Genomic DNA, 27,269 nt, shown 5'->3' on the forward strand with positions numbered 1-27,269 from the left:
TATAGTATCACACTGTACTGTATTATAACAAAGAAACAAAGTATATACACTAAGAAAATACACGTATACTGTGATAGCTCCAGGTGAACTTCACAACCACCTGTGGAAATGTATAGCATCGTTTGTTTGTGAGTGCATTTCTAATCTCACTTTAAACACTATTTATATTTACTTTTTTACGCTATGAAAGTTTTTTCAATTTTCACACAGATTCCATTCAAGGATATTTGACCTATACCAGGTTGTCCCTTTGTATTCTATCTAATATACGTATTCTGGGTGGTTTCCACTTTTATCTATGTACTGTATTATAGCATTCACGATCACTCTATATCACACTGTATTATAACATACTGTATCACTCTGTATTACAGCACTCTATCACACTATATATCACTGCATTATAGCACACTGTATCACACTGTATTATAGCATTCTATATGACACGGTATTATAGCACTCTATCACTATATATCACACTGTATTATAGCATTCTATCACTATATATCACACTGTATTATACCACACTGTATTATAGCATACTGTATCACACTGTATTAGCGCACACTGTATTATAGCATTCTATATAACACTGTATTAGCGCACACTGTATTATAGCATTCTATATAACACTGTATTATAACACTATCACTATATATCACACTGTATCACAATATTATAGCACTCTGTATTATAGCATAGTGTATCACACTATTATAGCACTCTGTATCACTATATATCACACAGTATTATAGCATAGTGTATCACACTATTATAGCACTCTGTATCACTATATATCACACAGTATTATAGCATAGTGTATCACACTATTATAGCACTCTGTATCACTACATATCACACAGTATTATAGCATAGTGTATCACACTATTATAGCACTCTGTATCACTATATATCACACACTATTATAGCATACTGTATCACACTGTATTATACTGTATTATAGCATACTGTATCACACTGTATTATAGCACTCTGTATCACTATATATCACACAGTATTATAGCATAGTGTATCACACTATTATAGCACTCTGTATCACTATATATCACACTGTATTATAGCATAGTGTATCACACTATTATAGCACTCCGTATCACTATATATCACACTGTATTATAGCATAGTGTATCACACTATTATAGCACTCTGTATCACTATATATCACACTGTATTATAGCAGAGTTCCAGTATCATATCCCAAAAAGACACCAACACTTCCCCACAGATTAATAACAACGCCTCATTCTATTACATTCAGAATGGGACAAGCACAATCTTCTTATCAGCCCAAACATGATTTGCGAACAAGGGGGGCACATATGGGCATGGCACTCCGTGACGGCATTCTGCACACAATGTGCCCAGTATGGCATAATGTATAGGGCACAGAATAATTAGAAAGAAGTCACAAACACCACTTCGGAGCAGGCGGCTACGCATGTGACTGCTCATAGGGGGCGTATTTCTCATCTTTAAGCTTTATGTAGACAGACAATGTAACATTGCCAGGGAACTAAATGCAAATTATCCTCAATTCATCTCAGGCAAATTTATCACAAAAACAGTACTCCCAAAATGACAACATCCTATGCCATGGCAGTCTCCATTACCAGGGCCTGCACACAGGGCCACACCTCTAGGATGCAGCAAGCGACCAATAGCGAGCTGCCATCGAGAGCAAGAACCAACAGCGAATAGACAGTGAGGGAACAGGGACAGCCAGGGTGCAGTAACAAGGGTCTGCATGCGCTGCCTACACAAAGTGTCAGCTCCCTGGACAATGAATAATGTACTCATAATATATGCTTAATAGGAATACTTGTTAACAAGAGTAGAGAACATCTGGCAGTTTTCCCCCAGCATGTCCTCCACTAGCTGCAAGTGAAAATTAACAGAAGCTCCCAAGACAGCGCCATAGAAAGGCATCTCACAGCAAAGGATCATGGGATAGGAGACGCAGAGAGGTTCGACATTTAGACCAGATTTCTTCCAGGAAACAATTACTGCAAAATGACGAGTTCTCAGGCCAGAGCTTTGCTCATTGGTCTCTTACAGGCCGGGCTGCCACAACCGGGACAACCTGTAATCTAAAACATCTCTCTCCAAAAAAAGAAATCCTGAAATACTTCTTGTGTAATCTTTTCAAATGGGGGGGCCACTAACACAATGCTTGGGGGCTTATTACTAAATCACCCCACCTTCCCCTAAGTGCCAGGCGTTCAGCTGCCATAGCTAGGGATGGTTTCCTTGGAAACAAAGGGCCTTTTTCGCTGAGGCGCTGAGGATTTGAATAACAAACGAGCCAAGATCTTGAGCTGCGACAATCTGGGCCTGGAAAGACGAGAGATTCGCACACACCCACCCCACAATCCACTACACACACCCACCCCACAATCCACTACACCTAATCCCCCTACATACACACACCCACCCCTCTAACCCTCCCTACATACACAACTCCCGACACTTCACATCACCCCCCCTACATACACAACTCCCCACACACTACACCTCACTCCCCAAACACACCGACACTACACCTCACCCCCCTACATACACAACTCCCCACACCTCTCCCCCTAAATACACAACTCCCCACACCGACACTACACAACTCCCCACACCGACACTACACAACTCCCCACACCGACACTACACCTCAACCACCTACATACACAACTCCCCACACCTCACACACACCGACACTACACCTCACCCCCCTACATACACAACTCCCCACACCTCACACACACCGACACTACACCTCACCCCCCTACATACACAACTCCCCACACCTCCCACCCACTCACACACCATAGATGACCGGGCTGGGTATGTTAACTGCCACGTGTAATATATAAAGCACTAAAGATAGCATTGAACACATGGGGGGGAGGTGAATAGCCAAATGAAAAAATTGCAGACCAAACAAAATTGCAGACCAGAATAGCCAAATTAAAAAATCGCGGAGAATGTGCCCACTTTAACTATTTTTGCCTACAATTTGCTATTCCTTTATCAATTTTAAATAACATCTAATTTTTTCAAAATTGTTCTTCATGGGAAAAAATATATATAAATATACGGTAATATATATATATATATATATATATAATTGTATGTCGACGCCAATGCTATGGTGTTGTAAAGCCTATTAAATAAAATGTACCCGTATGGCATGTGTATGTGGGAGATTATTTCACAAAGTCACTCTCCTACCCTAGGAGATCGCTACCTAGGGACCCCAATGAGGCAAAATCCCCCAGCTCAGGATGTGGTAACGACTATACGAAAAGGGAGATTAATAAAGAGTTATTGAAATAAAACAGCAGGAGTATGTCCACATAAAGGGTTAACTCTATGGACACTAACAGCAAGAGGAAATGTGGGTCTTTAAGGGGGTAAAGAGGTTAAGTCTCGGAGAAAAAAAAAAAAAGGATTACAAAACACAAAGGGTTATCAACCTTGAGGGGTACATGCTACTAAAAGGCATTGTTAGCAGAACTGAAAGGGTTAATTCTGTGCTTGCTTTACAGATGGCCTTTCTGACTGACAGTGTAGCCAAGCTAAACTTTGCAGAGCTCCATCAGGGAGCCACAGCTAGAGCTACCAGTCGTGAAGCACAGGAGTCAGGCAATACCTCCGGTGCCCACTAACATTGCAGTGTGTGACGCTTTGCCCCCTGGTGACAAAGATACTAGTCTTTTGCCAGGTGGGTAGTGAAAGAGGATAGTTATCCATATGTACCTAAAGATGGAGAGGGCTCCCCCACTATAGAGAGAGTAGCCGACTCATCACCCTCATCCATTTGCTCTGCAGAGACTAGAAATCTCAGTACAGGTGGTGAACGCTTTCCCGGTCCTCTGAATTGGTTTCCAAAATCTCACTGCGGAACCCTATCTGTACCCCTCATGTACTGTATTCATAGCGTGCCTGTTCAATAAATCACTTCACGAATAGTGTCCAGAGTGTGGATATGAGGTTGTGAGAGCTATTTATCACGTCATCCCGTGGCTGGCTGATAGTTGTGAGAGCTATTTATCACGTCATCCCGTGGCTGGCTGATAGTTGTGAGAGCTATTTAGCACGTCATCCAGTGTCTGGCTGATAGTTGAGAGAGCTATTTAGCACGTCACCCAGTGGCTGGCTGATAGTTGAGAGAGCTATTTAGCACGTCATCCAGTGGCTGGCTGATAGTTGTGAGAGCTATTTAGCACGTCACCCAGTGGCTGGCTGATAGTTGTGAGAGCTATTTAGCACGTCACCCAGTGGCTGGCTGATAGTTGAGAGAGCTATTTAGCACGTCATCCAGTGGCTGGCTGATAGTTGTGAGAGCTATTTAGCACGTCATCCAGTGGCTGGCTGATAGTTGTGAGAGCTATTTATCATGTCATCCAGTGGCTGGCTGATAGTTGTGAGTGCTATTTACCACGTCATCCAGTGGCTGGCTGATAGTTGTGAGAGCTATTTATCACGTCATCCAGTGACTGGCTGGTGAGACATATTGAACAAACTCAGGCTGCGAGGCTAGTAGGGAACACAGAAGCTCACACTGGAGGTATGTGACCATTACATTGAGCAGTATATATCTACTTCCTGTTCGTAACCAGTCACTGTCCTGTTAATCTACTTCCTAATAACCAGTCACTGTCCGGTTAATCTACTTCCTATTAATAACCAGTCACTGTCCTGTTAATCTACTTCCTGTTAGTAACCAGTCACTGTCCTGTTAGTCTACTTCCTGTTAGTAACCAGTCACTGTCCTGTTAGTCTACTTCCTATTAATAACCAGTCACTGTCCTGTTAATCTACTTCCTGTTAGTAACCAGTCACTGTCCTGTTAGTCTACTTCTTGTTAGTAACCAGTCACTGTCCGGTTAATCGACTTCCTGTTAGTAACCAGTCACTGTCCTGTTAATCTACTTCCTGTTAGTAACCAGTCACTGTCCTGTTAATCTACTTCCTATTAATAACCAGTCAGTGTCCTGTTAATCGACTTCCTGTTAGTAACCAGTCACTGTCCGGTTAATCTACTTCCTGTTAGTAACCAGTCACTGTCCGGTTAATCTACTTCCTGTTAGTAACCAGTCAGTGTCCTGTTAATAACCAGTCACTGTCCTGTTAATCTACTTCCTGTTAGTAACCAGTCACTGTCCGGTTAATCTACTTCCTGTTAGTAACCAGTCACTGTCCGGTTAATCTACTTCCTGTTAGTAACCAGTCAGTGTCCTGTTAATAACCAGTCACTGTCCTGTTAATCTACTTCCTGTTAGTAACCAGTCACTGTCCGGTTAATCTACTTCCTGTTATTAACCAGTCACTGTCCTGTTAATCTACTTCCTGTTAGTAACCAGTCACTGTCCTGTTAATAACCAGTCACTGTCCTGTTAATCTACTTCCTGTTAGTAACCAGTCACTGTCCGGTTAATCTACTTCCTGTTAGTAACCAGTCACTGTCCTGTTAATAACCAGTCACTGTCCTGTTAATCTACTTCCTGTTAGTAACCAGTCACTGTCCGGTTAATCTACTTCCTGTTAGTAACCAGTCACTGTCCGGTTAATCTACTTCCTGTTAGTAACCAGTCAGTGTCCTGTTAATCTACTTCCTGTTAGTAACCAGTCAGTGTCCTGTTAATAACCAGTCACTGTCCTGTTAATCTACTTCCTGTTAGTAACCAGTCACTGTCCGGTTAATCTACTTCCTGTTAGTAACCAGTCACTGTCCGGTTAATCTACTTCCTGTTAGTAACCAGTCAGTGTCCTGTTAATCTACTTCCTGTTAGTAACCAGTCAGTGTCCGGTTAATCTACTTCCTGTTAGTAACCAGTCACTGTCCGGTTAATCTACTTCCTGTTAGTAACCAGTCAGTGTCCTGTTACTAACCAGTCACTGTCCGGTTAATCTACTTCCTATTAATAACCAGTCACTGTCCTGTTAATCTACTTCCTGTTAGTAACCAGTCACTGTCCGGTTAATCTACTTCCTGTTAGTAACCAGTCACTGTCCGGTTAATCTACTTCCTGTTAGTAACCAGTCACTGTCCTGTTAATCTACTTCCTGTTAGTAACCAGTCACTGTCCGGTTAATCTACTTCCTGTTAGTAACCAGTCAGTGTCCTGTTAATAACCAGTCACTGTCCTGTTAATCTACTTCCTGTTAGTAACCAGTCAGTGTCCTGTTAATAACCAGTCACTGTCCTGTTAATCTACTTCCTGTTAGTAACCAGTCAGTGTCCTGTTAATAACCAGTCACTGTCCTGTTAATCTACTTCCTGTTAGTAACCAGTCACTGTCCGGTTAATCTACTTCCTGTTAATAACCAGTCACTGTCCGGTTAATCTACTTCCTGTTAGTAACCAGTCAGTGTCCTGTTAATCTACTTCCTGTTAATAACCAGTCACTGTCCTGTTAATCTACTTCCTGTTAGTAACCAGTCACTGTCCGGTTAATCTACTTCCTGTTAGTAACCAGTCACTGTCCGGTTAATCTACTTCCTGTTAGTAACCAGTCAGTGTCCTGTTAATCTACTTCCTGTTAGTAACCAGTCACTGTCCTGTTAATAACCAGTCACTGTCCTGTTAATCTACTTCCTGTTAGTAACCAGTCACTGTCCTGTTAGTAACCAGTCACTGTCCTGTTAATAACCAGTCACTGTCCTGTTAATAACCAGTCACTGTCCTGTTAATAACCAGTCACTGTCCTGTTAGTAACCAGTCACTGTCCTGTTAATCTACTTCCTGTTAGTAACCAGTCACTGTCCTGTTAGTAACCAGTCACTGTCCTGTTAATCTACTTCCTGTTAGTAACCAGTCACTGTCCTGTTAATAACCAGTCACTGTCCTGTTAATAACCAGTCACTGTCCTGTTAATCTACTTCCTGTTAGTAACCAGTCACTGTCCTGTTCATTTTCTGGATATTCTATTTGTTAAACATTTTCACGGCTTCCTGCTGCAGTGATATTAAGATTCCCTAATCGCGGCACATTGTTTTTTTAGGGGTGTAACCCGTATATAATGGGTGCTACTTCCTTACCTGCTGATGATGATGAAGAATTTGAGCAGGAGGAGCGCCTGGTGCAAGCTGCCGTCTCCGCTATTCCCACCAGCAATATCCGCCGTGCAATGACCCAGCTGCTGGCTTAGTACGCGGAGAACATCCCGCGGCAGCACGGGGATCTCAGATTCCTCTGGCCTGGAGAGGATGGAGAGAGCTAGGATCAGTTACAGATATTGAGTATAAACAGATCAATATTTCATCAGAAACGGTCTATACAGAGATAAATCATCAATAATCCACTAAAACAGTTTATTGGTGATTGATCCCCATGAAGGCTATCTACTGCTTGTTGATAATCACCAGTATTGGCAAGGACCAGGACGGTGGTTGGACTTTCTCAGCCAGTCCTATTCCTCCCACTCCTTTTAAAACGCTGATAAGCTGTCAGATGCACTTCCATTAAAGGATTACTTCAAGCGCCATGAGTGATTTGAAGTGGTCATGGTGTCTGTATGTGCAGTGATATGGCGCATATACAGAGTTTAATCCCTTGGCTGCCAGTGGTGTATCTCCACCTCCGGCAGCATCAGTGGGGCATCATTAGCCTATTAGCCAGGCTGGCTAATGATGCCCCTTGATGAATTTAAGGTACCTGCACTCCAGGGTCGAGATGTTTTAACTGCCCGGAGCTGATCCACAGATAACATACTACACATACTACATTTACAATGATAGCAGATACTTGGTTCTAGGATAAAAATAAAACTTCGCTTTTAAGTTAGCTTCGCTTCTGAATTTTATTTTTATCCTAAAAACAAGTCCCTGGAGTGTTATCATTCTAAATGTAGTATATGTTTATTTATTTTTAACTATGATGGTGGAAGGGCGGGTGGGGGAGGGGTACAAGGGTTACTGAAGTGCTTATGGTGCCAAAAACCTCCGTTATCAGCAGCAAATTCTCAGCCAAGGAATACAGTCTACAATTGGTATGAACTGGTCTACAAGGAATACGGTTTACCATTGGTATGAACTTGTCTATGTAACGGAATGCAATGTATCAGCATATGATATCCGTTGGTACATCTAGGAAATCCACAGTCAGAGTAGAAAGCAATGCAATATTCCCAATCCTCCCAATAACCGGACGAAACACAGTCTGGGAGTCAACTAACTCGGTTTATTCACAGGCAGCATATTTATACAGTTCCCCATGCAAGGGGTTTCCATACAGTAATTCCAGGGGATTTCTCCCAACATGCACTGTGACTTTCCCAACAGGCATTGCTGCACGAGAAGGATACTCCCACTAAAATGGACGATTAAATGGATTATCCCCTCGTGCAGCAAAACCGACAATTGACATTAAAATCTATAATTCACACAATATTCGGTACTTCGGAAACAAAACGGTAGAACGTTCGGTAGATAGCTGGGGTCGGAGCGCCCACTTTGTGAGAATAGCGCTCTGATCCCAGCTGAATTGACCGAACGCCACACATAATACAGTTAAACATTAAAGTGGGTTTAAAAGTACCGAATAAGTACGGGACACATAATGTACCGAACGCGGAACTCCCGAACGCTCTAGAAGTCCAGCGGTGTTCGGACCATTGAGTAGCCGTTTCCAGTTCCAGGCTCTCGACGACCGAACACCGCTGCAGAGACAAAGGATCCAAGATGGCCGACCGCCGCATGGTCGGTAGTGGATCGACGGCCACCTCGGAGAGCCCTTAATTACCGATTGCAACAATGTTGCAATCGGTGAATGGGTACCACACGACTTGGGAATGTGTGGTCGACCTGGGGAGCCCGTACTCGTACGGCGAACGGCCAGGATAGCCGTGTTTCGTCGTATGAATGCTTGGCGTGCTGGCAGCATACGGCTGCCAGCATGCGAACGGCCACAATACGGTACATACACAGGTTAAAATACACAGTACATATTCAGCCTACGGACAACCTTGAATAACTACAGTCCAGAAGTGGCTAGTTTTGCCACAATGCTCCCCCAGAACCAAGCCGGCATACACAGTCTGATCCCAACGGATCGGCTTGGGGATGTCCGGGAGAGTACTCACAGATCACTTCTCGAGTTCAGTCTGTCTGGATAACCCGTCAGCGTTACCGTTTTGTTTTCCTGGCCGGTAATGGATAGTAAAGTCAAAGGGCTGCAGCGCCAAGCTCCAGCGCAGCAGCCTGGCATTGTCTCCAGATACACGGTTTAGCCACACTAACGGGTTGTGATCTGTGAGTAAGGAAAAAGGTTGTCCGTACAAATAGGGCTGTAACTTTTTAAGGGCCCACACCACGGCCAGGCATTCTTTCTCGATGGCGGCGTAGCTCACTTCACGGGGCAGCAACTTGCGGCTTAAGTAGGCTACGGGGTGTTCTCCGCCATCGGCTCCCACTTGGCTCAGTACTGCCCCCAATCCAAACATTGAAGCGTCTGTGTGAACAAGAAATCTTTTAGTTGGATCAGGAGCAGTTAACACATGAGCATTGGTGAGAGCAGTCTTGTTGGAATGCCTGCTCACACTCTGGGGCCCAGACAACCAGTCGGGGAAGGTTCTTTTTCGTCAGGTCGGTTAGGGGTTTGGCGAGGGTGCTATAGTCAGGGACAAATTTTCTGTAATAGCCGGCTGTCCCTAAGAATGCCAGCACCTGGGTCTTAGTCCTGGGGGTAGGCCACTTGGCTACGGCCTCAATCTTTGCTGGCTCGGGTCTCTGCTGCCCACACCCTACACGGTGGCCTAGATACTGTACCTCGGCCATACCTATGTGGCACTTGCTAGGTTTTAGGGTTAACCCAGCCTCCCAAATGCGATCTAGGATCGCCCCTATGTGGTGTATGTGGTCTTCCCAGGTCTGACTAAAAATGGCTATATCATCTAGATAGGCACAGGCATACTCCTGAAAACCATCCAGTAGCCGATCTACCATCCAAGAAAGGTAGCCGGAGCGTTTTTCATTCCGAAAGACATGACCTTGAACTGGTACAGGCCAAACGGAGTGACAAACGCCGACTTGGGGATGGCATCATCGGCTAGGGGAATTTGCCAGTATCCCTTACACAGGTCAATGGTAGTGAGATACTGGCCCCGTGCCATCTTGTCTAACAGCTCGTCTATCCGGGGCATCGGGTAGGCGTCAGACACCGTCTTGTCATTTAGCCTCCGGTAGTCAACACAGAATCGGGTGGTGCCATCCTTTTTGGGTACCAGGACTACCGGCGATGCCCAGGGGCTATCGGAGGGTTCGATAACCCCTAGCTGCAACATTTCGTCTAGCTCGGCTTTCATATGGGTACGGACGGATTCTGGAACCCGATATGGAGCCTGGCGCATAGGGAGCTGCCCCGGGGTCTCCACTCGGTGGGTGGCTAGCGGAGTGTATCCAGGTAAATTGGAGAAGGTAGTCCCCTTGGCGACAATCAGCGCCTGTACCTGGGCACGTTCCTGGGAGCTTAGCCGCTCCCCCAGCTGAACTCCCCGGGAGGGCTCTATCTGCTCCTCGGGTTCTAGTAGGTCGGGTAAGGGTAAATTTTCCTAATCCTCTAAGGAGGAGGCACAGATTGCCGTCACATCCTCTATCCTCTCATGGTAGGGCTTGAGCATGTTTACGTGAAGCATGCGTCTCTTCCCTACCCCTGAGCAGGGGCCGATCACATAGGTAGTGTCGCATCGCTGCTCCACTACCTGGTATGGGCCTTGCCAGATGGCCTGCAGCTTATCTGTGCGGACGGGTTTTAAGATCAAAACCTTCTGTCCCACCTGAAAGCTGCGGTCCCTGGCTCCTCTATCGTACCAGCGTCGCTGGCGTTGCTGGGCCGCCTGGAGGTTGGTGTGTACAGCCTGAGTCAGCGCCTCCAGACGGTCCCGGAACTCCAGGACGTATGATACGATAGGGGTTTCATTAGCGGTACTCTCTCCCTCCCAGTGTTCCCTAATCAAGTTCAAGGGTCCTCGCACCCTCCTCCCAAACAGTAGCTCAAACGGGGAGAAGCCTGTCGACTCCTGGGGGACCTCTCTATAGGCAAAGAGTAGGTGAGGCAGAAACCTCTCCCAGTCCTTGTGGGTTTCCCCGAACGTCCGAAGCATCTGCTTCAGCGTCCCGTTGAACCGCTCACATAGTCCATTGGACTGGGGATGGTAGGCGGAATTAACGATTGGCTTAATGCCACACACCTTCCACATATGTTGAGTAACTTCGGCCGTAAATTGGGTACCTCGGTCCGAGATTATCTCTTGGGGAAAACCTACCCGGGAAAATACCTTCATTAATGCTTCGGCTACGGTCTCAGCGTGAATATTAGAGAGGGCCACGGCTTCGGGGTATCTGGTGGCGTAGTCCACTACCGTTAGGATATACCTTTTGCCAGAGGGGCTGGGTTTTGGCAGGGGACCTACGATATCCACTGCTACTCGGCTGAAGGGTTCGGCTATGATGGGCAGGGGGCATAGTCTGGCTTTGTGGCGATCCCCTCGTTTACCTACCCGCTGGCAGACGTCGCAGGAGGTGCAATATTGGCGCACGTCCTGAGAGATCCCGGGCCAGAAGAAGGCATGGGTCAAACGGTATCGGGTACGGGTCATCCCTAAGTGTCCTGACAAGGGGATGTCATGAGAAATTCGCAGCAGCTCCTGTCTATACTTCTGGGGTACCACTAGTTGTTTATTAGTTAAGGTGACAGACCCCCCCACATCTTTGGCCGTGACACGGTATAACAGCTCTCTCTCCCAGATGAACCGCTCCCCCTCTAACCCTGCTTGGTCGGTTTGTGCCCGGTCCCTATATACTTGGAGAGTGGGATCGGTCTGGACTTCGGTCGCAAAGGTAGTCGGGGTATCCCAGGACATGGGGGTCAGTTGGGGAACATGGTCTCTTACCTGAGCCTCAGAGTGCGTTGGTGTAGCCGTGGTGCGAGCCTGTTGCCGGGTGGTTACGGGCAGGGCCTCCTGGTACGGAGTCTGGGGAATAAAAGCGGAAGTCATTTGGCCCAAGTCATTCCCCAGTACAACATCGGCAGGTAAATTCTGCATCAGCCCTACTTCTACGGTCCCCTCTCCCACACCCCAATCCAAATGAACTTTGGCAGTAGGTAGCCGGTATACTGCTCCCCCGGCCACCCGTACTGCCACGGAGCCGCCAGTGTGTGTTGCGCCTGGTACCAAATGTGGTGCAACCAAAGTTAAAGTGGCTCCCGAATCCCGGAGCCCTTGCACCTCCTTTCCCTCCAGGGTCACTAGCTGCCGATGGTGCTGTCGGTTGTCGGTGGCTCGGACTGACATTACTTCGTGCAGCACCCCCAGAGGCTCCTCAATTTGAGCGCTCAGCACGTCTTGGGTGGCGGGTGCTACCTGATAATGGTGCGCAGCAGCCCTGGGTGCCAAATTTTGTCGCACCTGATTCCAAGCTTGCCGGCTCCGGTTTTGGGTGCACTCTCGAGAAATGTGCCCCCACTGCTTGCAGGTGTGACACTGAATGTTAGCCCTGCCGTTGTATCGGGAGGGGGCTGGTGGAGTATTCAGTGCCGGCCTGTGTAGGGGTGCGGTGGGGCCGGTAGGGGTAAAATTATTAGGTGGTCCTGTAATCCGAGGGAGAGCCTTATTTTGGGCCCCGTGATGTCTCCTGGCATCAAAATGTTGATCCGCCAATTTAGCGGCTTCGGGTAGGGTGAGGGGTTTCCGGTCTCTCACCCATTCTTGTGCTTCTGGGGACAAACCATTAAAAAATTGTTCCAGCAGCATTAACTGCCTCAACTCCTCCATGTTAGTGGCGTTGCTGGCCTGTATCCAGCCTAGCGATGCTTGGTCCAGCTTGTGCGCCCATTCTGCATGAGAATCTTTCTCAGGCTTGCGCAAGCCCCGGAATTTCCGCCGGTATGCCTCTGGGGTAATAGCATACCTCTCCAAGATTGCCCTCTTTACTTTAGGGTAATCCTTACTGTCCTCTCAGGGTACAGCACGGTAGGCCTCCGCTGCCCTACCCGATAATTTGCCTGCCAGCAGCGGCACCCATACGGCGGGCTCCAAATCGTGCAGATCGCACAGCCGCTCAAAGTCCTGCAAATACCCATCGATTTCGTCCTTTTCTTCACAAAACGCTTTAAAGGCGTGATGTGGGACTTTGGGCTTTACCTGTCCGTAGGTGGAGGCAGTAACAGGCGGGGTTGCTGGTGTGCTGGTCGCCATCAGATAATCCTGTACATCTGATACCATTACGGTCAGTATTTCCAGCGGTACTGGTTGCGGTAAAAACTCCAACCTGGTTCGCAGCTCTTTTTGGAATGGGGTCTCTTCCTTGGCTGGTGGGGGTGTAGCGCTGCGGGCTCGGTCTCCCTCCATCAGTTCAGCGATCAGCACAGCCTTAGACTTGTTGCTGGCTATCTTACCCCTGGCTTCCAGTAGCTCTTTTAAAGTTTGTCGCTTTAGTATGGTATAATCAATCTCCATACGAATTGCCCTTGCTTTCCTTGTTCGGTCGTTCCAGTTTCCACGAACGCTGCTTTTTCGGCTGTAAGGTTCGGATCCCGTCGCTTGCCACCAATTGTAACGGAATGCAATGTATCAGCATACGATATCCGTTGGTACATCTAGGAAATCCACAGTCAGAGTAGAAAGCAATGCAATATTCCCAATCCTCCCAATAACCGGACGAAACACAGTTTGGGAGTCAACTAACTCGGTTTATTCACAGGCAGCATATTTATACAGTTCCCCATGCAAGGGGTTTCCATACAGTAATTCCAGGGGATTTCTCCCAACATGCACTGTGACTTTCCCAACAGGCATTGCTGCACGAGAAGGATACTCCCACTAAAATGGACGATTAAATGGATTATCCCCTCGTGCAGCAAAACCGACAATTGACATTAAAATCTATAATTCACACAATATTCGATACTTCGGAATAACCGAACGTTCGGTAGATAGCTGGGGTCGGAGCGCCCACTTTGTGAGAATAGCGCTCTGATCCCAGCTGAATTGACCGAACGCCACACATAATACAGTTAAACATTAAAGTGGGTTTAAAAGTACCGAATAAGTACGGGACACATAATGTACCGAACGCGGAACTCCCGAACGCTCTAGAAGTCCAGCGGTGTTCGGACCATTGAGTAGCCGTTTCCAGTTCCAGGCTCCTGACGACCGAACACCGCTGCAGAGACAAAGGATCCAAGATGGCCGACCGCCGCATGGTCGGTAGTGGATCGACGGCCACCTCGGAGAGCCCTTAATTACCGATTGCAACAATGTTGCAATCGGTGAATGGGTACCACACGACTTGGGAATGTGTGGTCGACCTGGGGAGCCCGTACTCGTACGGCGAACGGCCAGGATAGCCGTGTTTCGTCGTATGAATGCTTGGCGTGCTGGCAGCATACGGCTGCCAGCATGCGAACGGCCACAATACGGTACATACACAGGTTAAAATACACAGTACATATTCAGCCTACGGACAACCTTGAATAACTACAGTCCAGAAGTGGCTAGTTTTGCCACAGTCTACAAGGAATACGGTCTGCAATTGGTATGAACTGGTCTACATGGAATACGGTCTGCAATTGGTATGAACTGGTCTACATGGAATACGGTCTACAATTGGTATGAACTGGTCTACAAGGAATACGGTCTACAATTGGTATGAACTGGTCTACAAGGAATACGGTCTGCAATTGGTATGAACTGGTCTACAAGGAATACGGTCTGCAATTGGTATGAACTGGTCTACAAGGAATACGGTCTGCAATTGGTATGAACTGGTCTACATGGAATACGGTCTACAATTGGTATGAACTGGTCTACAAGGAATATGGTCTGCAATTGGTATCAACTGGTCTACAAGGAATACGGTCTACAATTGGTATGAACTGGTCTACAAGGAATACGGTTTACCATTGGTATGAACTGGTCTCCAAGGAATACGGTTTTCAATTGGTATGAACTGGTCTACAAGGAATACGGTTTTCAATTGGTATGAACTGGTCTACAAGGAATACGGTCTACAATTGGTATGAACTGGTCTACAAGGAATACGGTCTACAATTGGTATGAACTGGTCTACAAGGAATACGGTCTACAATTGGTATGAACTGGTCTACAAGGAATACGGTTTACAATTGGTATGAACTGGTCTACAAGGAATACGGTTTACCATTGGTATGAACTGGTCTACAAGGAATACGGTTAATATTGGTATGAACTGGTCTACAAGGAATACGGTCTACAATTGGTATCAACTGGTCTACAAGGAATACGGTCTACAATTGGTATGAACTGGTCTACATGGAATACGGTCTCCAATTGGTATGAACTGGTCTACAAGGAATACGGTTTACCACTGGTATGAACTGGTCTACAAGGAATACGGTCTACAATTGGTATCAACTGGTCTACAAGGAATACGGTCTACAATTGGTATGAACTGGTCTACATGGAATACGGTCTACAATTGGTATGAACTGGTCTACATGGAATACGGTCTCCAATTGGTATGAACTGGTCTACAAGGAATACGGTTTACCATTGGTATGAACTGGTCTACAAGGAATACGGTCTACAATTGGTATGAACTGGTCTAGAAGGAATACGGTCTGCAATTGGTATGAACTGGTCTACAAGGAATACGGTTTACCATTGGTATGAACTGGTCTACAAGGAATACGGTCTGCAATTGGTATGAACTGGTCTACAAGGAATACGGTTTATTATTGGTATGAACTGGTCTACAAGGAATACGGTCTGCAATTGGTATGAACTGGTCTACAAGGAATACGGTCTACAATTGGTATCAACTGGTCTACAAGGAATATGGTCTGCAATTGGTATCAACTGGTCTACAAGGATTACGGTCTACAATTGGTATGAACTTGTCTACAAGGAATACGGTCTGCAATTGGTATGAACTGGTCTACAAGGAATACGGTTTTCAATTGGTATGAACTGGTCTACAAGGAATACGGTCTACAATTGGTATAAACTGGTCTACAAGGAATACGGTCTACAATTGGTATGAACTGGTCTACAAGGAATACGGTTTACCATTGGTATGAACTGGTCTACAAGGAATACGGTCTTCAATTGGTATGAACTGGTCTACAAGGAATACGGTTTACCATTGGTATGAACTGGTCTCCAAGGAATACGGTTTTCAATTGGTATGAACTGGTCTACAAGGAATACGGTCTACAATTGGTATGAACTGGTCTACAAGGAATACGGTCTACAATTGGTATGAACTGGTCTACAAGGAATACGGTCTACTATTGGTATGAACTGGTCTACAAGGAATACGGTTTACAATTGGTATGAACTGGTCTACAAGGAATACGGTTTACCATTGGTATGAACTGGTCTACAAGGAATACGGTTTATTATTGGTATGAACTGGTCTACAAGGAATACGGTCTACAATTGGTATGAACTGGTCTACAAGGAATACGGTCTACAATTGGTATGAACTGGTCTATAAGGAATACGGTCTACAATTGGTATGAACTGGTCTACAAGGAATACGGTCTACAATTGGTATGAACTGGTCTACAAGGAATACGGTCTGCAATTGGTATGAACTGGTCTACAAGGAATACAGTCTGCAAGTGGTATGAACTGGTCTACAAGGAATACAGTCTGCAAGTGGTATGAACTGGTCTACAAGGAATACGGTCTACAATTGGTATGAACTGGTCTACAAGGAATACGGTCTACAATTGGTATGAACTGGTCTACAAGGAATACGGTCTACAATTGGTTGGAACTGGTCTACACGGAATACGGTCTACAATTGGTTGGAACTGAGTGTGAACTTCTGCCTCATCTGGACCGGATCACTTGATGCAGTAAAGAAAGGGCCAAATGATTTTTAAACGGTTTCATACATTACGGTCTGATGGGAACATGTGACTCCTGGCACCATAACAACTACACCATGATGCAGTGGTTATGGTGTTTAGGTTATCCATTAAAGCTAGGAAGTGCGCATATCACAGGAGCTTTAATTAATAAAATTACGAGAGACTTGGACCAGGAACCTCTATGCACCAGAAGCAATGCAAGCAATACACATGGTTTTGTTTCTTAGAGAGTTCCCTTTAAATACCTGCTTGAACACAGGTTAACGGTTAGTTGTCTGAATACAGGTTACAGTGTGGCTTTAAACAATATACGAACCTTCTCGGTTCTAATGTGTGAACGGTGATAATCTTCTCAAAGCTGGTCACAAACGCTTCCAACCACTGCTGTAAGTAATGGAGATCTTTCTGCAAGAAAACACAGGCCAGGTGTCAGACAAAGCATTCGGCAGGCGAGAATGAGGACATCTTCATTTTATTTAAACCAGTCTCCTAGAATGCACTCATATTCTCCTAGAACGCACTCATATTTTACACACAGCGCCGCAAAGCTCATTGTCAAATTAAATGTATCAGATCCCCACAGCTGAACTACCTGCCGACAATCTACCCTGGCGATACGGACCAGACTGATGGTGATACGGACCAGACTGGGGGGGGGGTGAGAAGACGTTAAAAAAAAAAAAAATTCTTTACGGATGATTTATCCTACAGGTACGACGACAAAGCTTTCAATAAAGTCTCACTCAGGTGACCTGCATTGATGTGGATTATGATAGGAGTACCCACATGTAAGTGATATAGCGAGGTCACCTCCAACGGCCCTTTAGCATTTATCGAAATTCTCAACAGTCGCCAGGAAAGGATTATGGGTGCCAAACAGAACTTTTAGTAAATGTCCCTAGTAACGTATTGTAACATTTATACACAAAACAAAAATAAGAGGAGTGGACTTTGCTTAGCTCATGCCTTTTTAACGGACTATATAAATTACTATTAGGACAGAAATACGAGTAGCAAGATCTTAAAGACATGTTGCGAATGTTCAGTTGCCTCGTGGTGGCTATTAACCCTTACACAGCTGGAGAAGACAAATTAGAACATTGCTGTGAGTGATATCTGGTGGAACACCGTGTAAATCTGCTCCAGACTGTGTGCGCAGGCAGCTGGTAAGACCCAGACCAGCCTCGTGCAGTCACTGATCTCCCAGGTAGGAGGGGTGAGCACCGCACCTGTCCTGTCTGGCGAGAGCATTTCGTTTTACTCAGCGTTATCTGCTGGCCCCCTATACTTTCATAGTTTTCCAAAGTGCATTCCTGCCATCGATGGTAACCTGTTAAGCTCACATTAAGTATAATAGGAAATGTAGCCCACGTACCCCTGCAGTGCTAGAGTTAGCCATTACCGCTCCAGGCAGTCAGTGCTTACTCCACATCACCCTCAGCCGAGGCCTTGCTGACTTCAGACCACAAAGCGTACATTTATGGAGAGTTGGTGGAATCCCGAACTCCTCTGCTGATAAAACACTGAGCTCTGCAGGGTCCTGTAGGGGGGGGGGGGGGGTTATTATGAGGGAATGCATGTAAACCCCACAGATATTTGTAAGCTACACCCCTCTCCAAAATCACCCGTCTAAGGACACCGCTCATTCCTCCCTAACAAACATTTATATCACCGTGATAACAGTAGAGACGTGTCAGGGGTCCCCAAGCTGTCCCCATTTTTTTGCAGTTTCATTAACTGCTATGAATGAGCCCCGACTACATTAAATTTAACAGGGGTTCCAGCTAGAGTCAGGTTTGTTCTCTGACCCTAGAACCAGCTGCAAACCCAGGATATTGCCCAAGTGCTATTTCTCAGCTCAGTGCAGATTACAGCATGTCTTCCCGATGCATATTGCTCAAAACCGGTGTTTTCTCAAGCGATGTCCTGGAACAAGTCCCTGCATGGCCGACTGCGATGGCGTAAACAGGGATTTCAAAACACATCACCTGCAGCCAATGAAATACTCCCAGTATGGGCAGCAACCCCAACACAGAAAACAAGGAAATGGCTCAAAAAGCAAAACCTGTTTCTTCAGCAGAATAGACAGAATTAAAAACAAAATCCCCTTAGAGGGTGGCAGACACATGGAACTGCCTCCCAGCAACAGTTGTAATAAAAAATAACCATTTTGTGGTTTTATCCTCTTTACACTAACCGTAAACCTCAGGGGGAATTTCGAAGTCACAGATAAAATAAATCGGACAACCAGGTTAAAGACCTAGAGAGCCAAACTGGCACAGGAAGGTAAATATACGGAACCACAAAATCACAAAAAAAAAAACACATTGTAGCAAAGTGAAAACCACATCACCAATATGATGCTACAACAGCAAGCCCACAAGTCAGTTCTTTTGGCTCAAATTCTGTATGTTTACAATTCAATTTTTAGTGAATAAACCCCACCATATGTCCACTAAAAATGTAAATAAAACAAGTAGCACAATAATATGATCATCTACTATGCAACATACCTAAAAAAGTATACACACACACGCGCACGGTTATTCGAGAATTCGATGGCAAGTCACTGTTTCACATTAAAGCCCAAAATAGCAGCTTTGCTTTTTTGGCCTGAAATGTAAAAATTCCTGAAAATTCGATTTAGTGAAGATTGCTGAAATAAATAAAAATAATATTAATGCAATGGTCTTAATATACAGGGACAAAACAAACACCATAACCACAACGTAGATCTGCAGGCGCAGCCTATCACAGACATTTTAGATTTGGAGGAATTTCTATCAGAAGTGGAATTTTTCATTATCTCAACCAAAACTGGTTTAACAAAAACCAGAAGGAATGCACCCAAAGAATCCATGCACCATAACAACAACGAGTTACTAAAGGTATCACGCGCCACAGTGATACAATGAGCAGTTACTATATATCGAATCTGTAGTAAAATAATGAACAGCAATCATTTAATAAGCTGTAGTGGTTATGGTCCCCATGGTATCCCTTTAATATGGCATCCCACAGGTGGACCCAAAGCACCAGCATTTTAGGGGTTAAATGAGGTTGTAGCAACAATGTGAAAATGAATTCTGTATATGGTTGGATGATAAATATCAACAGCAAGACATGAATCAGACCCATCTCCTTATCTCAAGACACTATGTACACTATAAAAAAATTATTAATAAATTCTAAACGGTTTTAAAAGGCAGATCGGAAATAAGATATGTGTGAATAATATTCAGAATATCTCAGAAAGGGATTAACTCATTGAGAACCATGGTAGGTGAGAAACACAATGAAGGCTGATTTAGGTGAAGGGGTTAAACAGATATTTCTGATACAGGGGGGAGCCAGCAGGAGCACAGTTTCAATATTTGTACATTCTCTGTTCACAACACTCTGGGGGACCACACTTGACTGGTAAAAAGTGAAACACCTCCTGCACGGCGCTCCGATGCTCACCATGGGAATCCGCTCCCTCCCCCCCCCCCCCCCCCAGACTATCCACCCCCCCCCCCTCGGTTAATTCATACTAGAGATGATGAGGGACAACAGACTAAGTCCACTCATCAGCAGCATCGGGAGGACTTACTCATTGAGCATCCAGCCAACGAGCAGTGTTTGATGTTACAGAGGTGGATACCCCACGCTCAGAGCACAGGTCTGGACTACGTGGCTCGTCCCTCCGGGCTGGATACTACATGGTTTAACCGATTATACTTAGACACCTCTATAGCGTGCACCTTTAATATGTTCTTTCTTTTTGTCGTTCTCCTTTTATGATTATTGTCGTTTCTCATTGTACTATTTCTATGTACAATGTATATAATGTATAACAGTGACACCAATTAGCTAACACTAACGAATCTGAGAAACTATACCTAAACCGCGGACGCGGTATGTTCCAGAGCCAATTGTACCCATACCATTGTCAACAAAGGAACTTGTAATGTAACTGATGATGTGTTATACGCAGAAATACCAATGTCACTATAAAAATAAAGAATTTGAAAAAAAAAAAAAAACACTCTGGGGGCCTGGCACTGCAATGGTACAACGAAAACACCCTCTAAATACCAAATAACCAGGAAACCGTGGGAGAGGGGGTTCATTCAGGACCTGGTGGGTCATCGCACATTTGGAATTGTTTAAAGGAAAGGGACATAAATCAGAAGTAGTTATGATATAACTTTGTTACGTCTTATTAAAGGGATTGACAGCTACAAAGTTAGCGCATCTAACAGTACTCCATCCTGGCAAAAGACACTCACATTGAGCACTGAACAGAAGGGGAGATTGGGAGGTAATTACATTGTTGGGGTCTTCGGGTCTCTAAAGGGGATTCATTCTGGGCAGAGACATTTCCTGCTTTATATCCTATTCGATACCATGTAACAAGCATTCCCACAGACAGCGAGCCTGTCTACATACCAAGCGGGCACAGCAGGAGCGCACCCTTACTGGCTCAACGGAGATCACGAAGTTTGTTTTATACAAGTTAAACTCTTCAGGTGTTTATGGGAGGCTTGGCTTCTTCTCTCTTGCTTATCCGTAATCGGGTTTCATTAGCCGGCCTGGTATACAAGTCCTGGGCTGGATAATATCAATTCTGTGCAAAACTGGCGTCTCAACTAGACAGACATTGGCAGCACACCATCCCTAACCTCTCCAGCGAGGGGAAGAGAGGGCAGCCAAGGAGGATCAGCCTGAGCGGACTTGGAACTGACGCGGGAACAGATGTTTTAGCCTTTTTGGGGGGGGAGGTGGTGGCAGGCTAGGAAGGGTTGCTCCAACCAAAACAAATGTTTTCTTAAAACACTGATTTCTGGTTGGAGTAACCGTTTAACCCTTTCATTTTTTTCCTCCCTCCTTCCTAACTCAACGGGCGACTATCTAAGGGCCAATCAAAAATGTATTTCCTCTGATCAGCTGCCCTACAACAGGCTCATCAATACCCAATTAACAATCCCCCATCGAGGAGAACAGGACTACAAAGATCTATAGTTATGTTCATCTCTGAAAGCACACTTATAGAAAATACAGAACTTAACATACCAGCAAAACAAGCTACGTCTCAATCCACCACCTAACAAATAACAGCCAGACTTTGGGAGAATCTAAAACTGTAATCAATCCTCCATCTGAATCCCAGCACAGGAATGAATATATTTTACATCCTGCTTGCTCAACAGCGAAAAAATATAAACAGACCGTGTGCGCAAAGCAAACCCAAAAATCTCTACAGCCAGCTTGCCAGAAATCGGATACATTTTTTAGAAAACATGTGAAACTTGAATTGTACATTAATCTGCGGAATGATTGGCCCTCCACTCGTTTATAGAGCTTTTTAAAACAATCCACATATAATTGTATGTATGTTTATTATACGTTATGATTTGATATGTTATGTGTATCTGCAAGGTTATAGAAGAAATACAAAAAATACCAAGAAAAGATGGAATATTTTTACCAATTAGCTCACTGATTACAAATATTAGATTCCTGTATAAAAAAAATAAAATTAAAAAAAAACAGGAACGTTACACATTTGTAAATCTTGTTCCGTTTACCATCAGTGCAGAGAGCCTTGCATCATGTCAGTTTATCCACTGTGACCCCACACAGCACCAAGGCTACAGCGAGCCTCATTCAAATTCTTAAACCACAATTCGTTTCACTTTGTTTTCACTGGAGGGGCCACGATTTAGTCTGAGGCTGGAGCAGAGGGCACTTACAGTGGCATTAAATGTCTAGCGGTGTGGCATGGGCCTGGGAGTGCGGTGCCCTCGGAACGTCCTGGGTGCTTACAGGAACACTCCGTCAGATATTATGGGGTTCACGTTTCACTGACAAGCGTGATATTTAGGATAACCCACTCTGAATTCCAGGTAGATAAAAAGATTACCAACCCCTAAACCTGGACAAGTCCCAATTACAGGGTTAGAGGTTAGTGAAAAATATACAAACAAAAGATTATTCCAAATAACTGGAAAACAAGACTGACAAAATGTGCTCATCATAAACCGCCCCTAGCAAACATACAGCACTACTCAACGAGCCCAATTTATAGCAGTTCTAGACGCCAACAATGCTTTTTCTGTAGACTGGAAAAGCGACTTGGGTGTTTTCTTTCTGTACCAGGTGTGCCAACCTTAGACTATTCCTGGCCTGGGAGAACTCAAGTGTAAAGACAGCCAACCTCGTAGCAAAGGATGGCCAAGATTGATGGCAGTTGCAGTTTATCATTGGTTTAAGAGCAGAACATGTCGCCTACCTCTACCATACAAAATCAGGAGGCAGGCTAAAAATCATTTTGGCATACAGGCCAGGTTTAAGGAACTGTAAATGATACCTGACTGAGCTACAAAGAAAAAGTTCCCACGTGTAAAGTGGGGAAAAAAAGAATACAAAAATATAAAAAAAAAAAAAAAAAAACTACGGTACATATTTCATGTGGCCTGAGCAGTTATCAGTTTATATTCTAAAAACAAACTGTAATGTTTAAACTGAAGATCTGTGTAGAAATGTAATCGTTATGGATCTCAGCCAAGAGAGTAGATCTAATCTTGATACAACAAACGTTTGTTTTGTGTAATAAAAGAACAGATAATAAAAACAAGTAAAGCAGTTTACCTCTCCCAGAGCCAGGTGCAATGCTATGGTCCATTCCATGGGTTTCATTGCTGGAGAATGATGGACAAGGGAAGTAGTCAAACCATAGACACACCGGGCTGGTGGGACCGTACGTGACGCAGGACCTTGTGAACACACACACAAAGCACAAGTAGGTGACAGAGATGTCTTGAGAAAGCAAGACTGAAGATTTAAAAAAAAAAAAAAGCCATAAGCTATAGCAAAAGGAAATGCCAAGTCACAGCAGACGAGAGCGACACTTCCTCTGTTATCTGTGCAAGAAAACCACGACACTGACTGGGTGCATAACAAACAGACAATCTCTACCAAGGAACATGAGTGCGGCCAGGTACACAACCAACAGCGCGGCCAGGTACACAACCAACAGCGCGGCCAGGTACTCAACCAACAGCGCGGCCAGGTACTCAACCAACAGCGCGGCCAGGTACTCAACCAACAGCGCGGCCAGGTACTCAACCAACAGCGCGGCCAGGTACTCAACCAACAGCGCGGCCGGGTACACAACCAACAGCGCGGCCGGGTACACAACCAACAGCGCGGCCGGGTACACAACCAACAGCGCGGCCGGGTACACAACCAACAGCGCGGCCGGGTACACAACCAACAGCGCGGCCGGGTACACAACCAACAGCGCGGCCGGGTACACAACCAACAGCGCGGCCGGGTACACAACCAACAGCGCGGCCAGGTACACAACCAACAGCGCGGCCAGGTACACAACCAACAGCGCGGCCAGGTACACAACCAACAGCGCGGCCAGGTACACAACCAACAGCGCGGCCAGGTACACAACCAACAGCGCGGCCAGGTACACAACCAACAGCGCGGCCAGGTACACAACCAACAGCGCGGCCAGGTACACAACCAACAGCGCGGCCAGGTACACAACCAACAGCGCGGCCAGGTACACAACCAACAGCGCGGCCAGGTACACAACCAACAGCGCGGCCAGGTACACAACCAACAGCGCGGCCAGGTACACAACCAACAGCGCGGCCAGGTACACAACCAACAGCGCGGCCAGGTACACAACCAACAGCGCGGCCAGGTACACAACCAACAGCGCGGCCAGGTACACAACCAACAGCGCGGCCAGGTACACAACCAACAGCGCGGCCAGGTACACAACCAACAGCGCGGCCAGGTACACAACCAACAGCGCGGCCAGGTACACAACCAACAGCGCGGCCAGGTACACAACCAACAGCGCGGCCAGGTACACAACCAACAGCGCAGCCAGGTACACAACCAACAGCGCGGCCAGGTACACAACCAACAGCGCGGCCAGGTACACAACCAACAGCGCGGCCAGGTACACAACCAACAGCGCGGCCAGGTACACAACCAACAGCGCGGCCAGGTACACAACTAACAGCGCGGCCAGGTACACAACTAACAGCGCGGCCAGGTACACAACTAACAGCGCGGCCAGGTACACAACCAACAGTGCGGCCAGGTACACAACCCCCCTGATCGTGAGTGTTGCCAGGTACACAACAGACCATCTACACCCCTCAAAGTGAATATGGCCAGGTACACAACATACAATCTGTACCCCTGAACGGGAGTGTACACAACAACATACAATCTGCTCCCCTGTACATGAGTAAGACCGGGTGCACAACAACATACAATCTGCTCCCCTGAACAGGAGTGTGGCCAGATACACAACATACAATCTGCTCTTCTGAATGTAAGACACAGACACAAAACCTCATGGATTAAGGAATTGGATATCAACCTGTTTCTGAATAACTCAAGGTAAGGTTTGAAAATGCCAATATGTCATAGCTAAATCAATGTTTGAAACATTATTGCTTCCAATGGAATCAATAACGGCTAACAGTGATATAGAAAGGGTAGTAGGTACCTGGAACAGTCTTCCAGAGGAGGCATTACGGGCTAAGGGAGATATAGGAAGGGTAGCAGTTGATTTCATATTGGGCACAATGGACTGGCCAACAGACACTTCTCAAAAATGTAAGAAAATGACATCAGAAAATAGGTTTTTGCAATATCAATAGATGGAAGCTGTTGCCTATAATAAATATAACTAATTGTTAATAGTAAATAAAATATTCATTCAGATCTGATTCTGAGCCCAATGACACGTTGAGCAGACTGCGCACTTTGCACCAATTTACTGAGCTGAATCACCAATGGAAACCTATGCTTATTCAATTCAATGCATTGGCTAGAGTGAATCCTGACATTAATATATAATGCAGGATTTCTCAGGAATTTGAAGAATAACTGAAATTTCCCACAAATAGGAAATTAAAAATAGTTATATTAACTGACCGAGATGAAAAAAAAGTTTCTAAAAACAAAAACAAAAACAGGAGGAAATGGAAAGATATGACAATACCCTGAGAATAAAACGAATTAAAAAGTGCTCGGTGATAGCAATCTGATGAACAAGCAGGGTACGCATAGGGTGTTGTGGTTTTAGTGTGCTGATGCGGTGCAGTTCGTCAGCACAGCCCCTATCTGCGACAGAGTTCACACGTCAGCCATTGTAACCAGCGGGACACAGAGATACAATGCTTACAAGGAGGAGAGAGAGCGCCCCCTCTTTGTTAAACAACACCCTGCAGTCTAAGGTGTGATTAAGAAATAAGGGCCAGGCTGTGATCAGTAGTCACAGTTACAAAGCACTGTATATCTTGTTCTAGTAGGGTTAGAATTGCGTAAACAAGCAGGAAATCTGATAAACATGGGAAGTAAACTGCAATAAACGAAATTATACAAAAATATACAAAATAATAGTTACATGAATTACCTGCTGCTTAGAACGCCAAAATAAAACATCACTGACTTCCAGTCGCACATGGCCTACGCAAAAATACACAAATACAAACCAAAATCATGCAATTCGGGCATTTATACCAAATCTGCTCAGATAGAAACGATGCAACTTGGTTAGACTGGGGATTTATTCGGATTATCTAATTCTGACATAAAAGTTCATCTTATCACAAACTTTTTGTTTTAACCACTTCGCAAAAAACAGATATCACAAAAATCGCATAAAACACCCCAAAATAGTTTATAGACCAGCTACAAGAAGGAAAAAAAAACACTTTAAAAGCCATAATTTGCGTCAGATTTATATCAATATATATATTTATATACATACGCTGAAAAAAATAGGGATTGCTTTGTCTTATATTCCCTACGCCTGACGAAACTTGGCAAAAGGCGGACCTACTGACCCCCCCAGCTGTCACTACTGATGGCTGTGGGGAACGATGTATAATCTATGGACACTTCCACTGTGTTGTGGGATGTTCCATAGATCTCACGCATGTGCAAGAGCACAACACAGACATGGCCTCCCAGCAGGTGAGGCCGACAGGGACTTACTGGGTGAAGATGGTGGTAGCGTCGCGGTACAGCTTCAGGTAAATAAGAATCACCTTGCCCTGCGCCCACACGCTGCAAACTGAGTAGCCAACACCGGGGTTCTGTACAAAATATATAAAGATCCCAAATGCTGACGGAGTCACTTTAAATCTAATTTTAGAAATATCAATTTTAAAAAAACGAAATAAAGCTAGATCAGCCACGACACTCAAAACTATCTCCGAAACATCCACTTTTAACGGTTCCATCTTCCTTTATAAACAGTGGAACGCAGCGCGTGTTTACATCCATTCCTGGAACGGCTCATCCATTTCTATTAAAATATAGTTAAACACAAAAAAAGCAGACGCAGGAAGAATTCAAATATTTAACTAAAAAA

At 45.2% G+C, this 27,269-nt stretch overlaps 1 protein-coding gene across 7 annotated transcripts in view; it reads right to left on the reverse strand.

Annotated features, from left to right (window-relative positions):
• The window catches only part of NBEAL2 (neurobeachin like 2), a 134,789-nt gene that overhangs the window by 65,031 nt on the left and 42,489 nt on the right, over positions 1 to 27,269 (reverse strand). For 6 of the 7 annotated variants that reach the window (XM_063452839.1, XM_063452840.1, XM_063452841.1 and 3 more), the window contains 2 exons: positions 17,187 to 17,275; positions 7,054 to 7,212 (listed from right to left, as the gene is read on the reverse strand). In XM_063452839.1, the coding sequence (XP_063308909.1) occupies positions 7,054 to 7,212; positions 17,187 to 17,275 (248 nt within the window). Of the gene's footprint in view, positions 1 to 7,053; positions 7,213 to 17,186; positions 17,276 to 23,503; positions 23,580 to 27,269 lie in introns of those variants that run through there. The other variant, XM_063452838.1, reaches the window with a different exon arrangement.

Source organism: Pelobates fuscus, chromosome 4, assembly GCF_036172605.1.
Source record: "Pelobates fuscus isolate aPelFus1 chromosome 4, aPelFus1.pri, whole genome shotgun sequence".
Lineage (NCBI taxonomy): Eukaryota > Metazoa > Chordata > Amphibia > Anura > Pelobatidae > Pelobates > Pelobates fuscus.